The sequence below is a fragment of the Wyeomyia smithii genome, chromosome 1 (assembly GCF_029784165.1).
Source record: "Wyeomyia smithii strain HCP4-BCI-WySm-NY-G18 chromosome 1, ASM2978416v1, whole genome shotgun sequence".
NCBI lineage: Eukaryota > Metazoa > Arthropoda > Insecta > Diptera > Culicidae > Wyeomyia > Wyeomyia smithii.
In genome coordinates, this window is record NC_073694.1 from 85,653,813 (window position 1) to 85,670,057 (window position 16,245).

At 36.4% G+C, this 16,245-nt stretch overlaps 1 protein-coding gene across 1 annotated transcript in view; it reads right to left on the reverse strand.

Annotated features, from left to right (window-relative positions):
- Window positions 1-1,679: 1,679 nt before the first annotated feature.
- LOC129725733 (peptidoglycan-recognition protein LE-like) overlaps window positions 1,680-16,245 on the reverse strand; it is a 97,091-nt gene continuing 82,525 nt past the window's right edge. The window contains exons 6-7 of the mRNA XM_055681872.1: window positions 1,935-2,214; window positions 1,680-1,876 (exon numbers count right to left, since the gene is read on the reverse strand). Coding sequence (XP_055537847.1) covers window positions 1,744-1,876; window positions 1,935-2,214 — 413 coding nt within the window. The 3' untranslated portion in view covers window positions 1,680-1,743. The remainder of the gene's footprint in view (window positions 1,877-1,934; window positions 2,215-16,245) is intronic.

Consider the following 16,245-nt stretch of genomic DNA (forward strand, 5'->3'; position numbering starts at 1 on the left):
ACCTCTGATTGGTCGCTTAATGCTTGCTTTCCTCAACAAGGTCGACAGAATATACCTAGTTAACAGGGAAGGCGCCCTTTGTGGTATCTGTTTAATTCATTCCAAGTCTGTTCCGATACCGCACGGACGTTGGGTGCTGACCGTGGCAATGACTGGCAAAGAGGACGTTCTTTCTGGAGTAGCAGAAACCGGGTGGTTGCAAATATTGGTCGCTTATAAAAGTGCACGCTATCGAATTGAATTTCTCATTTGTTCATTGACCGGCAAAGCGGACATTTCTTCATGGAGCAGCAGAAAGCGGGTGGTGGCAAATATTAGTTCCTTATAAAGTGCACGCCTACGAATATTATTATATATTTTTTCCTGTGTGGACTCATCACTGTGACCAGAGATTAGATCTATTGTGATATTGCCCAGGTGTTTTCTGTGCTCCGCACTTCATATTATTGGCAATATCACTATTGAAGTAAGTGATACGCTTATCATTCATATCCGTGCTTGTGTGTAAGTTTTCCTTTTCCGTTTCAAACTTACTACTCTACTATACCGAGCCTCTGTCCATCCTAACAATATCGCCTAATTACAATTTCCTGGAGAGAACTTTCATACGTTACTAACACCAGTTTTATTATAATCGGGACTTATTTTTGTTAGAAGGAGAGTCAACAGAGGTACTATAGAATTCAGATTGAAGGAAGGGTACTTGGTGGGAAGCCTGAGAATAAACCCATTCTAAAGTCTTTTGGCAACCAAATGGCCTGATTCTACTAAGATTCGAACCCACGACCATCCGCTCGCCAAAGCGGACTCTGTAACCTTGCGGCTACGGAGCTCCCCATATTATTATATTAGTCGCTTGTAAATGTTTTTCATTGTCGTTATCGGCTATAGAGGAAACGTCTTCTGAAGCAGAGAGCTGATCAGCATCAAATTAATTAGCCCCAATCGAGTGTATTCCTAAACCTATTGCAAAAAATATATTGATATAAGACAGGCTGTCGTATTCTACGTTAACAAGGTCGTGTCTTATAAACAACCTCTTCAACTTTTTTTTGCCTCTTTTTTCTACTAATACAGAATGTCTTTTTTTATTCACCTGTATATACCTCATTGGCCTTGACACCCCAGTTCTAGCAATTCAATCTGAATTGACGATACGAGTACGCAGAAAATGAAACGACAAAACAAAATGTACCAAGGATCTGAAAAAAATAAAGCGAAGCTGATATCGGTTGTCGGTTTGAAGACGAAAATGAATTGCGACAAATATAAGGTGAAAAGGCAAAATAGACCATTTTTGTGCCCCTCAAGTTGATAGCTCAGCGGCTGTTATCTAATGGAAATTTGGGTTTATTTCGGCGTTCAAACGGCGAAAATCGGGAGACTACGGTGGGCTGGGCATATCGTAAGGACCCGGTGGAAATGGTTCTTGATAACGACCCGACTGGAAAGAGGCGACGGAGCACGCAGCGAGCAGGGTGGCTCGATCAAGTGGAAGAAAACCTGCGGGGCCTCCACAGGCGACATGACTGGCGAGCGGCAGCCATGGACCGAATCGAGTGGAGAAGACTTCTTCGAACAGCAAGGAACACTTCGGTCTGGAGATGACTGGTAAGGTAAAAATGTTTGGTTTTCAGCCTTTCGTAGTAAGCAGATAAAAGCCACATGAGATGAATCGATTTATGGTAGCACATACATGTATTTTCAAATAAAACAGTATAATTTAGTGTAAAATAGGAAATTTCATGTTTCTGCCGTCCAGTGTGGCCATGTTTTGATTTCCTCGAACAACATTCGACCTGGGCTTTCAGTCGGACTGCATTGGCAGTGTGCGATTAGCTTATAATCTTTTTGAATATAACCTTCGTGAATTCCTCTAAAATGATACAAGGTATACTATGTAGGTCTTGATATTAAATTTCAATATTACTAACCGTTCAATAAGTAACTTGCACGCATCAAATGCAATTTTCGCCGGCAGTTCATTCATGAAGCAACCCACAAAGCTTATACCAATTCCTCTTTCATTATAGCCATGAGTATGAGCGCCTACCTTTTTCCAACCGCGTCCTTCATATACGTTGCCGTCGTTACCAACCAGAAAGTTATAAGCAATGTCATGCCAACGCCTTGACTCGATGTGGAAACATTGAATATTTCTCACCATGTATACCATTCCAGCCTGTGTTTCAGCAGATTCAGTAGCAGTGTGTGCTGAAAGAAGTGGACGGAAATAAGTATTTTTCATACCACAACACGACGCATTCATCACCGGAAAAAAAACTGTTAATAGTTTTTTTTTAAGAACAACTGTAAACAAAAAGCAAAGCCTTGGTGCTACATTCCGTATCGGAACTCGACCTTCTGTTTTATTATACACAGACTTCACAGCCAACTGCCGAGCGTACAGGACAATTGCGTGGCTAGCGCTACGATCCTACTGACACTAGCAGTCTCTTCTGAACCGAGACTCGAACATACGAAGACTGGTTTGTTAGGCCTCCATGGTACCTCGAGACCATCTGGGAGAGTTAACTAAGTTAATAACTGTATACACTGTTACGCTTATTCTCAAACACAAAGTTAAGAGTTTTCGAAAATAGGTAAAAATGTAAGTATTATTAATAGGTCGAAAATTGACTCACCATTGTGAAATTCAAGATGGAAAAACTACCCCAGACGCCATTTTTAAATCCTTTCTTCGACAAAGTTGTGGTAAGTACTACTTGAGGACTTCAAGTTCTTACAAAGTTATTAAAAAATGTGGATATTCCATGAGTTATCGGCTTGCGAAAAAAATTAGCGTGAGTGATAATTTTGTATTTTGTATAGTGCTTTTGTGTTATTCACTAGCGACACTTATGTAGATAATGAAAAAATTTTTTGTTTTGGTTATAGGTGGAGTTGGGCACGACTTCTACTGCTCGCCGCGGAACAACTTTGAAAAAAGCGGTTCACGGCAATCGCCGCACAGCCGCCATTTTGTAACAAAAAAAGCAATAAAAATATTTTTTATATTCTGCAAGAGTTGCTCAATCCAATGATATTTTACTTATATACCTTACATCTCAAATGTCCTGTAAAAAAATTCATGAAAAAAGCCTTGTTTTTTTGAGCATTTGGTAGATATAACCCCTTAACAATGTATTGAGACTAAATACCTGATATGTGTAAAGTGAAATACAAACATTAGTAGGTTTATCGTTTTATTCACTAACTTTTTCTTTATCAGCACTTTTTTTTTAAATTATAATATTGCTTAGGTAAACTTTAAAGCAGGTATTAGACGACGCAAAAATTTGCTATTTTTGGTACGATTTTTATTTGCACAAAATAAAATCTGTATTAAAAAATAGCAAATATTTGCTTCGTCTAATACCTGCTTAACAATGATCAATAGAAGTTCTCAATTGAAAGACTCTATTTCAATCACCCCGAACCTGTTTTAAGCAGTTCGCATGTGTTTTGCAGGGTATTTTCTTCAGCACCCAAACGGCGCCTGAATGGCGATAATTTTGGTTGATATTTTTCGATTGATGTTTTATTCAACGATTTTTCTGTAATTAATAGTATTTTATGTATTCGTAAAACAACAAGATTATCAGAGTTTTGGTTTCCACCATCAATAATGTCGGCATTTAATAATATTCAAAAGTTTGAGGCCCATTTTCTTCGACTGCACAATGGTCCAGAAACTGAATTTAGGGGGAAATTTGGATCAAGAGCTTTATAGTAATATTCTAGAGAAAAACTTTCTTCTGCAAAGTTGTTAAAGCGCCGATTGAAAAATTATTTTTTCTTAATTTTGGTGGATAGAAGAAAAAATTGCTGTACAATATAATAGCCCCATTAATTTTAAGCAACTTTAAAGAAAAAAGTTTTTCTCTATCTTTGAAAATAACCGATTTAGTTTGAATAAGCACATCTTTCACTCTAACTTTTTTATTTCAAATTTCACCTTAAAACCGTTCTTGAACGACTTTTAGGGCTTTTTTAAGAGAAAAAATTGCAATTCTGACATCGAAAATATCTCTATTCTACTTAAAGTCATTAATGTTTTTCATCAAAATATATGATTTTTTATTTATTTATTTGTCGTTCTTATTGGGACAAACATAAAAATATATCTTTTGGTCTTAATTTGAAGGACACATTTGACTCTATATACACTAATGTTGCTTTTTACGCGCGAGATACGTGAAAAAACCGCGTGAATTCCGGAATTCGCGTAAAAAACGCGTTAATTCCGGAATCCGCGTAAAAAACGCGTAAATTCCGGAGTCCGCGTAAAAAACCGGGTAAGTTTTGCATTCCGAGTGAAGAAGTTCCTAAATCCGCGTAATCCGCGAATAAAGTTAGTATTTCGGAACTGGTAATCCAAAGTGCCGATGTTGATGTCGCCATTGCAAATTGTTTCTCTTAAAAAGCCCTAAAAGTCGTTCAAACACAGTTCAATGTGAACATTGAAATAGAAAAGTTGGAGTGAAAAATGTTTTTTATTTTCAATCTAAATCGGTAATTTGCAAAGATAGAGAAAACCTTTTACTACAAATTTGCTTTAAAATAACGGAGCTATAATATTGTAGAACTACTTATTCTTCTATCTACAGAGATAAAAAAGTTAGATATTTGATTTCATCGAAAACTTGAGTCACCCTAATTTTTGACAATTTTACAATTGGCGCTTTATCATATGTAACAACTTTGTGGAAGAAAGTTTTTTCTCTAAAATATTACTATAAAGCTCTAAAACCAAACTTTTCCCCTAAATATAGTTTCTGGACCTGTGGACTGATTAAAATAGGCGCCACAGATAGACCGCTCCTTACCTTATTACATCCACGACAATTCAGACATTACAATTTTAAAAACGAGGAAATGACACGTTCCAAATCCTCCAGCGCAATCACTTAAGATCCATTTTTATGTGCATCGTCATTATGGTTGGATTGTCCTCTATTCCCATGATAGCGATCATTTACCTACTCTAATGTCAAATGAAAATGGGTTAACCAGCACGTAATCAATTGATATTCCTCTCCATGTTACACGAAATATCGATTAAACGTTATACGAGGAAACGATTTCAGAAAGTTCAAAATCTACTTGATCTACTTGACGAATACAATAGCTTCGCCCTTTGTCTGCCTATAGCTTCAGAGTTTGTATTTTTTCGACATTACCTCTCTCAAAGACAAGGGAGACAAATCGCGCGAAATGACCGATGGTCGAATATCGACCATTTTCGACATCTTTTTTTTTAAATTGAAATTTAATGTTTATTTTTAATTTTTTTTGGTCAAAAAAATTTTTTTGTACGGTGTTTATTTTTTTTATGGTGCATTTTTAATTCTCTACAACTCCTTCTCAGACAGTTTTTCTATACAACCAACGGTTTCTAGGCTACAATGCTTCGAATAAAACCTGTGCCAAAAGGCATACGCCCTTTTAGAATGTAACTCATGGGTGTAAAAAATCTCTCCACCTGTGAAAAATGCTCAGTTTGTTAAGCCAAATACGTGTGAAAAGTTTCATTCAAATCAAAAATGATCGATTAAATTTTCGCGTATTTCCAGGCGATTTGAAATGATTTTGCTCAGGGTCAGTTTTCGGATCAGTTTTTAAATATTTGAAATTGATCTCATTGACAGTAAAACAATTGATAATTGAACCTTTCTGAAAAAATAGAAATTTGTATTTATTCAACTTTTATTTCTGCCGTAGAAAAAAAACAACCCCTTTAAAGTTGTCGTGAAGGCTCTCACCAACGATCAAACTGTAATTTTACTTCATCAAAATTACTTTCAAAAAATAACTTTGTATAGCTCCTGCCAAAGCAAAATGAAAACAATCAAAGAGCTGGAATTTTTCTGGTGAATATTTAAGTTGAACCGGAATAAGATTTTAATAAGAATTTTTATCCATTTTGTTAATGCAAACGTTACTCTACAATTATTATGAAACGTCACGTCAATTTATACCAACCAAAGCATACAAACAATTATTCATTGCTTTAATGAACTTGCCCGATCCTAAAGAGTGTGATTTTTTGCAATGAGTTCCTGAAATTCGTCACATGATGATCGAGACTAACAAATCAACTTTCAATCACAACTTTTTCATCAATTCACGATAGGGGATGTCCTTCCAGTGGTGCGATACTGTCAGGAAAGCACAAAACGTACTCAGTAATATTAGAAAATCCTGGCTGCTTGGAAACTTATTTTCCGTTTAGGGTAATTTCAATGCAAAGCTCTATTTGAGATTTTTTCAAGGAGTATCCGAAAACGGTGCAAAATGGCCAATAGATGGGACGGTTAAAAACAGTCGAAAAAACGGTAATGTCCCGTTCCAAACGGTATGTCTGGTCAGCCTATGATTATTGCATAGTAAGCTAGGTAATATTATGATCTTTCGATTTGTGACAAGAAATTGTTGATAACTTTTATAATGACGCTGTATGTAACGAAACAGTATGAGAGAGGATAGAATCTCTTTTTGCTACTTTGCATGTTTTGAAAAGTTACGCGAGAAATAGTCTCATTTGTTGTCATCTGTTTTGTGGGGGAGCTGCGTAGCCGCAAGGCTACAGAGTCCGCTTTGTCAAGCGGATGGTCGTGGGTTCGAATATTAGGTCCGAAAGGACTTAAGCATGGGTTTATTCTCAGGATCTCCACCGGTTACCCTTCCTTTACGCTGAAATCTACCATACATTTGCGTGACTTTCTCTTAACAAAAAATAAGTCCCTCTTATCGATAAAACTGGCCAGAAGGACGCACGACGAAACTTCTCCAAGGAATTATAATTGGTGATGTTTGGCAAGAGGAACGAGTATCGGTATAGTAGAACAGTAAGCGTGTAAGGAAGAGTATCACATTACACACAAGCACTGATGAACAACAGCATTAAGCATGCCACTTCTCAATAGCGGTGCACGGTGTCAAAATTTCGATTATTATCGAATTTTCATGTGCCTCTAATTTTTTTTTCGCCAACTGGATAAGAATCAAGGATCGAGAAGTTAGAAAATATTTCATCGGCGATTTTTTTAAAAAATTGAATTTATTTAAAAGACGTTCAGCGCAAAAAAATTAAGATGTAACAATTTTAGTGGGAATGCAGGAAAAACGTACGGGAATCCAGAAAACCAGTTTGTTTATATCTTTTGTAGAGAAAATTTCCTTAATATTCAATCTTGGTCGGATTAGGTAAACAAATACATTACACATTTTACCTTTGAAAAATTCAAAGTTATTTATAGTCAAGTATCTTTATTGTAGTCGTGGATGTGCACATCTCGATGCTTCAGACCTTGTTCGAAAAGGTGATAAAAATAATTAGACCACATTCCACTTACTTCTGGACTTTCAGTACACCCCCAGATAACAACTTCCGCACAAAACTCTAGGATACTTTTCATCATTTTCGTTATACATAGGCAGAAAGTGAGAAGTTTGAAGCACTAGGCGCAAACCAAATTTCTACACCTCTCGTGGTCTAGCTTCATGGTTTTTCCGTAGAATTTTCGAAACGAAGTGACATTGCACTGTCCTCAAATGCATTGATTGCTGTAATTTCCTATGGTTAAATCACGGACAAACAGAGGTTACATGAAATTTATATTCATGAATTAAAATAACGGTCAATTCAAATGAGTTTCAATTACGCGGAATATTCCGACCGCAGCGGTGGTGCACATCAACCCTTTTACCTTAGAACTCAGTAGACAGTCGCATTCCGTGCTGCCAGAAACAGCAGAAAGTTTATCATTTGCGGAATATGTCCAGTACGTTTCGCACAAATTAATCGGAACCACATTTTTTTAGAATTTTGTATGGAGTGGTATGTCTGTTTGTCTGTGGTAAAATGACTGACTTAATTGTTAAATTTTTGAAATTCAATGACACTGCACTACCCTCAAATGTATCGGTTGCTGCCTATGTTAATATGGCTGACATTAGTGAAGTTAGTGGAAATTTTTTTTTGACGTAGGACTACGTACCGTACTATATTGAGATACCTTCTGCGGAAACTAGAACCGAGGTGTAACGTTGGAATGAAAAATTTCAAACGGTAATACTGATGTAACCACAGGATGGATCACAACAATCAATATGTCGTTGGATTGATAAAATGATGGACAATTTTGTGATTCTTCAGTTATCGTTATCACTTCATTGTTAAACAGTGAAAATTTCATAAAAGTTTCAAGGTCACATGCTAGTACGCCTGGCACAGACTTCATGAGAATACATCAACTGCCTGCTGTGACATCCTGTATAGCAGTGGCAAAAAAAAATTAACAGAATCTCCTCGTCCAAATAGGTCAACTAACGTTTGCTTCTATGAGCCTAGACTATTTTGATGTCTTGAAGATGAAGCTTTTCCGGAAAGTTCGTAACCAGTTCAGGTAGTCAGACAGTTTTACGTTCTGCTTTTAGGATGTTATTAAAACTGATGCCTTGAAGGAAAACATGCTGGCACAAGCAACAGTACTGAACCGAGCAATTAATGAATAGAGCGTTGGTCACACGTCATCTGTCAGCGTTGAACAACTCGATATTCATTTGTGTGCAGCCAAGCCAAAAGACTACATTGCTGCTGTCGACGCATAGTAAGGCGTGTTGGGTAAACGCGTAGGTGTCGTTTTGCGATTTAGAACACAATCGAATTGCCGTTTCAATTGTCTTCTTCTTTTTTTGTTGCCATTTCTACTCATCGTAACGTAAATCCAACTCAACTATGTTTGTGATGCTCTTATTGCATTCAACGACTCATAAATTAAACCAAATTTGGCATGTAGATGCTTTTGGGAGCAGGAAATATTCCTATGGTGGTACGTCACCTCTGTCTTCTCTGCAAGGGAAGGGTTCTGTCCAAGTAAAACACATATTTGAAACAATTTTTCCGGAAAATAGCTTAAAATGCTCGAAATGATGTCCAGGAGCCAAGAATTGCCCCCAGAGACTATTTTGAATTTTAAGATGGCAACTTAAGGTTTCTTAATAACAGACCAAAATGGCCAAATACCACCCAATATGAGAATTTCCGGAATCAGAATGATACCCAGAGGCCAGAAATCAAGCCTTTTTGAAATCTAAGATGACGACTTCTGCTCTCTGGAAAACATCCCAAGATTATCGATTACCACTCAATTTGGATATTTATTCGAACGGGAACAGAAGCCTACAATTGATCCCAGAGAAGACCGTGTTAATCTCCGACCACGGATTCAGTTTAGCGGGGATGAAATCGAGGTAGTTGGCAAGTGCGTGCACCTAGGTTAACTGGTGATTACCGAGAACGACATTAGCAGAGAAATTCTTCGAGGTCCTGTGGCGGAAAATCGTGCCTCTTTGGACCCCGGAAGACGCACTGCTCGAATAAAATTCGACGGGGAACGAAGTTGACTATCTACAAAACTTTGATCATACTGTAGCCCTCTAAGGCCACGAAGCTTGGTCCATGCTCGTGGACAACTAAAGCGCACTTGTTTTTGTACGAAAGAAGTGCAGAAAGATGGCAGAGGCCACGAATGCCATTATATTCCAAACTAAATTCATTTCCAAATACTATAAGGTATACAGCCCTAGGGTTGTATGAAATGGTGACGAGGGACTAAACACTGTAATTAGGGGATTTTTTGTTACAAAATAAACAGCGTCTGCAGACAGAATCAATGTGTTTGCTCAGCGACTGTACGTATTTTAATTTTCAGCCTCACCTGGAAATCAATTTAAGAAATATATTCAACTACACGCGAAAGAATATCGTTTAGCCCTTACAAAGGTGCAATAATTGGCGAACATAGAAAGACATTTTACTCAAAATTATTAACAAGTTCCAGCAAAAAGTCGTAGCAATCCACAATTACATTTTTGTTTTTTGCTTGACATTTTTTTTTCATTTGCCTACAACTACATTCGCTGTATCACGAAGACAGCTAATATACGTTTATTATGGTAAAGCTTAGAATAACGAAATATCATCTAACAATTTTGAAATGTAAAAAGAGATTCTGAATGAATCTTAGTAAATAAACAAAAAACTCCGAAGCAATCGCAGGCTCTTACTCTTCTATAAATGTATATACCTATTTAGGAATTTGCTCTTTCGATACTATCTGGTCACGATTATTTGGTTAATATCGAAGATAAAATTAAATAAATATCCGTTGCAAAAATTTACAATTCTTGTTGAGTAATTTATGGTAATTATATTTATGAGTTAAACTTTCGATCACTATCAACAGCAGCATTGAAGTTTTTCCTCGATTGCACACGTATAGAAATGTACGAACAAAAGTGTACCACTGCAATACGAATAGTACCGCTGCAGTACGAATAGAAGTGTACCGCTGAAATGTACGAATAGAAGAGTATCGCTGCAAACATAGACGACGAGAGACCTGCGGTTCTTTACTCCACTGGTACTGTTGCTTTTACCGGCATGTTTTCTTTCAAGACATCAGTTTTTATAAGGTTCTTCAGAACCTAACACGCAGGTTTAGAAATTGTTCAAGGATGGGTATTGTTTCAAACTTTTAGGAAAACTTTTACCTTCGAGACATCATATTAGACTAAGCTCATGGAAGCAAAAATAAATTGACCCGTTGGGACGGGGACACTCTGTCAATTTTTATTTCGATATTGATACTGAGAATATCACAGGGAACGGATGGTGTCCATTCACGTCGTCTGTGCTAGGAATGCACGCATGTAGTTGGTTCATTATTCGCGTAAATTTGTTATTGAAACTTTTTATCAATTTTACCGCTTAGCAGTGAAATTAAAGTGATAACTAGCATATTACAAAATTGTTATACATTTTATCTATCAAACAACATATTGGTTATTGTTATCCATCATGTGGTTATGCTGTTATTAACGTTTGAAATCTGACGCAACAATCGCCAGTTTCATTTACAATTTTACAAAATGCATCCCAGTATAGTAAACAAAGACGTAGTCCCACGTCAAAAAGGATTCTCTAATCGCGACTATTTGCCTGATTAGGAAAAAAAAATGTTGAGCGACTTGTCGCATACTAAGATGGATGTACGTCAATCGGTTGTAGAAACAGTGAAATGAAAATCGCTGTTTCTACAACAAAATGACGTTGGTAACATAACTTTAGTTAATAAACCTTTTTCCACAAATCATACGTTCGGCAATGTTTTGAGATTATATTAATGCATTATGTACACATCAGATTGGTGAAATTCATCCTAACACTTATTATACAAACCTTCTTGGAAAAAGCTTCGTACTGAAAATTTTACTCGCTGCCGCATACGTCAGTCTGCGAGATTACGGTGGCTAATGCTGAGGCTAATGTTATTTATCATTCTAGCCTGGTTTATTTTTATAGATAACAAACATATGACTTTCAAATATGGCATCTTCGTTGTTTATTGGTATCTTGAAACTGATTCATTTTTTTCTGATTCTGTTTACTGATAAATTGTTTAAATTGACCTGAATTGAATGTTGACATACTATTGAATGTTAACATAAAATTCTATATGTATTATAATGAAAGGTATTCATCAATATTAAAGAGATTATTTTTTTCCAAAATGGAGTGCTGCAAATTAATAATGGAAGTACAGACCTAAGCATGGGTCTTCGATTTTGGAAACACGCCAGAATTTATTTCGTTGCTAAAATCGAACCATGCCTAAGATGAACGGTTCTCTTTTCATGACTTTTTTTACTTTTCAAACGGCCGAAGACGACATTAACCGTAGACATAAACCACCAATAAACGAGTTTTAGTTTCAAGTCGTTTGAAGTGTCGCTTGATGAAATTAGGCTGGCGATCTGATGCTGATATTACCATCCGAGTAATTAGAGACTGCTTTGATCATGATTATTAAATTACAACATTTTCCGGTCATTTCTAAGGGACCGTTTTAACGATTCCATCCGCTTCGGCAACATAAGGAACTGAAATACCTTTCTTTTAAAAGATGTTGTGCTTAAATTAGATAAAAAAAATCAAGAAAACTAGAAAAATGTGATTAAAATGTGATTGCTCGTTTTTGGCTCATGGGTGCCAAAATTGAGCCGTGCCAAAAGTAAAACGAGCTCAAATCAAACAGAGCCTCAAAAGGAAATATAAAACTATTGTAGTCCTACGTCAACTATGCGTTCGTGTCTTGGATACCATTCCCTCACTTTTTTGATTTGCGCTGAAAAAAATTAAAATCCAAGTTTTTCACAGAATCGCCGATGAAATATTTTTCAACTTCCCGATCCTTGATTCTTATCCAGTTGGCAACATTTCTGCGAAAAAAATCAGAGGTACATGAAAATTCGATAATAATCCAAATTTTGACACCGTGCGGGATAGCTATTACCAGAAGTGCGGGATACAGCAGACACCCGGGCATATCTCACAATAGATCTACGATTCTGGTCGCAGTGAGGAAGTCCATACAGAAGAGATCTGTTTTGTAACTATGCATTGCTTCTTTTATTGGTTTGATCATTCGTAATAAATTTTAATAAAGATTGAATCGCTCGAATCGCTTCGCGGAAACCAGCTAGTATAATTTTCACTGCAGTGTTCCAAGAATTTCATCATCATATGAGCCGTTGCGGAACAGAGTGGTCTAAAGACCATTTTTTTCAAAAATGAGGTTTTTACATAAACCGCATCTACTCAAGAAGCTGAAGTTAGGAGACTAGAAGAATTTCGAAAAATCTAACTTTAAAGCTGATTTATACCATGTTGAAATTTCGTTCGAAGCAGAATGGCCATTCTGTTTCCGAACAGAGTGTTCTATTTACATAAATCGAGGCAATACCATCATGTAACATGTGACATGTAACATATTGATGTGATATGTAACTTGTCACTTACCTTGTAACATGTTACACGTAATGTAACACGAAAAATGTAACATGTCAAATATCATGTAACATGTAACATGTTGTGTTACATGTAATGTTACACGTCACATGTTACATGCCATGTACATCATATAACATGTGACACTAGCCATTTTATACGAGTTAACGTCATTTTTATTTATGTTTATGTGCATAGACCATTCTGTTCCGAAACGATACGAGGATTCCACTTCATAACCTTCATATAAGAACATTTTGTTTGAAAGAATCCGTCAAACTGAATTTTATTCAGAGATTTTTCGAAAATTGCTTCTCCTGACAAATTTGCTCGATGGCACATAGACCACTCTGTTCCGCAACGGCTCATATATAATGAGAATCACACTTTATATCGACGCACATTCGCAAATACACCTATAGGACAATTGGTGTCCTTTGCATGGAACCAATTCCGACTAGGCTGCTAATTGGCTGAATCTGACATCTGCCCGTTACATAAAAAAATACAACCAGGTTGCTTTCTGATTGTAACGCAGTGTAGCTGGAAACTCATAACATAGCTGTTATAAATGTTCATTGTCCATCAGAGATGATGTATTAACGTCGCAGCATTAAATCGAAATCGCGACTTTCGTTGCGCGCGACTTTTCGCTGCGGCTTTAAATATCCTTACGTGGGAAGTAGTTCGCTGATAGCGCATCAGATGTGCTATACAGCGCACTATTTGCGACGTAAGGTATAATGTGCGGCATGAGAGTAAAATCAATTGTCGCCAGTCGGCAACTACAATTTTAAACTAAATGGATAATAAGACTATGCGAGTGTATTCATGGTTCATTCGTAGACTTTTGTATCGTGCGGTCGGCAAAGTTTATTCGTAATTTTGTGAGAGAATAATTTTTTTCCTACTTAAGTAGTTTTTTTTTGTGAGAAAACGAAGAGTAGAAATCCAGAGTTTCTAAATATATATTCAATCTAGCAACAACGCTGTGGAATGTTTCAAAACATTTCAACAGGGATAGCGACTGTTACGAAATGAAATACACCACTTTTACTATTCGCGACTACGAAGCTCAAAAAGATTTTAAAGGCTGCTCACACTTACGTAAACTCTCATATAGATTGTCAACTATCTTCGTCAAATTTTACCATCAATCAAAAATTTCATCAAATGTTACCTAATCAAAAATTTCACCACCAAATAATGCACTGTTGTGTAATTCCGCAAAAAACGGGCAACCAATTTAATCGACAATTTTTGATTTGGTTAAAACTGTGCATAGACGTTTCAATTGGCAAAAGATGCCTTTTGTGCTGTTGGTTTTCATTTTTTGAAGCACGACTTATTTTTGAAAAGCTGCCGTCAGCCGAGGGGTGAAATTGTGTCATCCAACCCGTGACTTGTCAGCCATCTCTTCCGGGTCCGAAGACTAGTGTTTCTTGGTTAAGTATTCGAGAAAATTTATTCAAAAAAGTTTGGTCTTGTGATCGCCAAGAGATGGCTGACAAACAATGGGTTTGTATGGTACCGTCTTCCGGGGTGAGATTAAGCCACGGGGGTGAGATTGAGCCAAAACGGGAAATGTTTGTATGTTAAATTACTTGAGATTTCTAGAACCTAATACCTCAAATTCAATACTTTATAAAACATGACATTCACAACTTCAAATGGTTTATAGATTATATCAGTGAACTGTTTCACTGAAATAATGTTTCAACGTACAGGGTGAAAAACATGCGCAAATAACGTTATCTAAAAATGTCCCAGGCAAACCAACCCGATGGTACGTTAGGATGTCGTCTCGAATGTATTGAGGAAATATCAATATCATTGAATCTGTGTTGGCTCAGGAAATAATGTTTTTCCAAACTATACACTTTTCGAGCACTTTTGGGGTGAGATTGTGCCAAGCTATAATGAACGGTACAGTGTGCGGAATTCACATTCACGACAAAATTTTATCAGTATACACCAAAACACTTGCATTGTTTACATAGGGTATGTTGTCTAGCTATGGTATTATTTAAAATAATGACTTAAAGCTTGAGAACAGTAAGCTAACAACAGTTAGCTGGAAATTTACAATTACTGATATTATTTATAGAATGTAACAAAATTTGTAGACATATTCTAAATAAACTGATGAGTTTTGAAACGAGGAAGGAGGGTTGTGGGTACGTTTCCAGCGGTTTTAAGATCTCCAATGGAATATACAGTGGTCAATGACACATAATAATTGAAACGAAAAGTTTTCTCAGGCCTTATGTCCTAACGTTTTCCTTTTCTAAGCTACCTGGAGACGCCACTATGTGTTTAGAGACTGGCTATAAACCACGTTCTCATAACTGGTTACTCCAGATATCGATTTGATCCAGTCATACATTTTTCCCTAATTCATATGAAACGTAGTTTCTGGTCAACCCCCTACAGCCCCTTAATAGTCCACGTTGTTTATGGTCGTCCCTATACTTACTGTTTTATCATGTTATTCATGTGAACTATTCGTAGATACACTACTGTTCATTTAACAAGTATTAAATTCAACTTTTTGTTTTTGGCACAATCTCACCCCATAGAAGGGGTGAGATGAGGCCAAAGTTCATTTAATTTTAGCAAAATTATAGTTTATTGTAACTTAACCATATTTGCGGCAGTCGTTAACTAAACATTTAAGTGTGCATTGGTGTGATTTGGATGAAAATCATTGCCATAAATGAGTGCATTACAAGCTAAGGAACAAAAACGTATCCTTTTTTGGCACAATCTCACCCAGGCAGACGGTAACCTCAACACTACTGGCACGATCTTACCCCGGTTTACGGTAATACGGTCAAAACGGTTTGTTTGATCGGTGTGGCGTCTTCGGCAAAACTGTAGAAAATAATTTTGTCTTTCCGAGAAAAAACACTCTGAAAAATTGCTTTAAAAAACAAGTTAGACGAAAAATTAAAAATTAATCATCCAAAAAAGCTTATTCTTTAAACATCTTTTTTTTTACTTTAAAAGATTACCTAAACATTGATGACCGATCATGAAGAAAGCAGGACAAAAAAGTCTTGAATCTTTGAAAAAACATTTTATTATTTTATAGGATAGGTAGGGTAAATTACCAATTCTCGTCAGTCTATATCAGTTGTAATGTTTAAACAGACATTCAGTAAGCGGTAGAATTTTATCTAATATTTTTTATCATTTTTTCCAACCTGAAAATACCAACAACTGTTTTGCTCAAGAGGTAAAATAATCATATCTGTTTTATCGTGCAAAGCCTATTCAGTTATTGTTTTATGTTAACAGCTTACTACAGTGTCAAATAAACATATACTGCCCATAATCGCATATTTGTAACATTTGCAAAATTGGTTGTTCGAGCAATTCGCACTTTT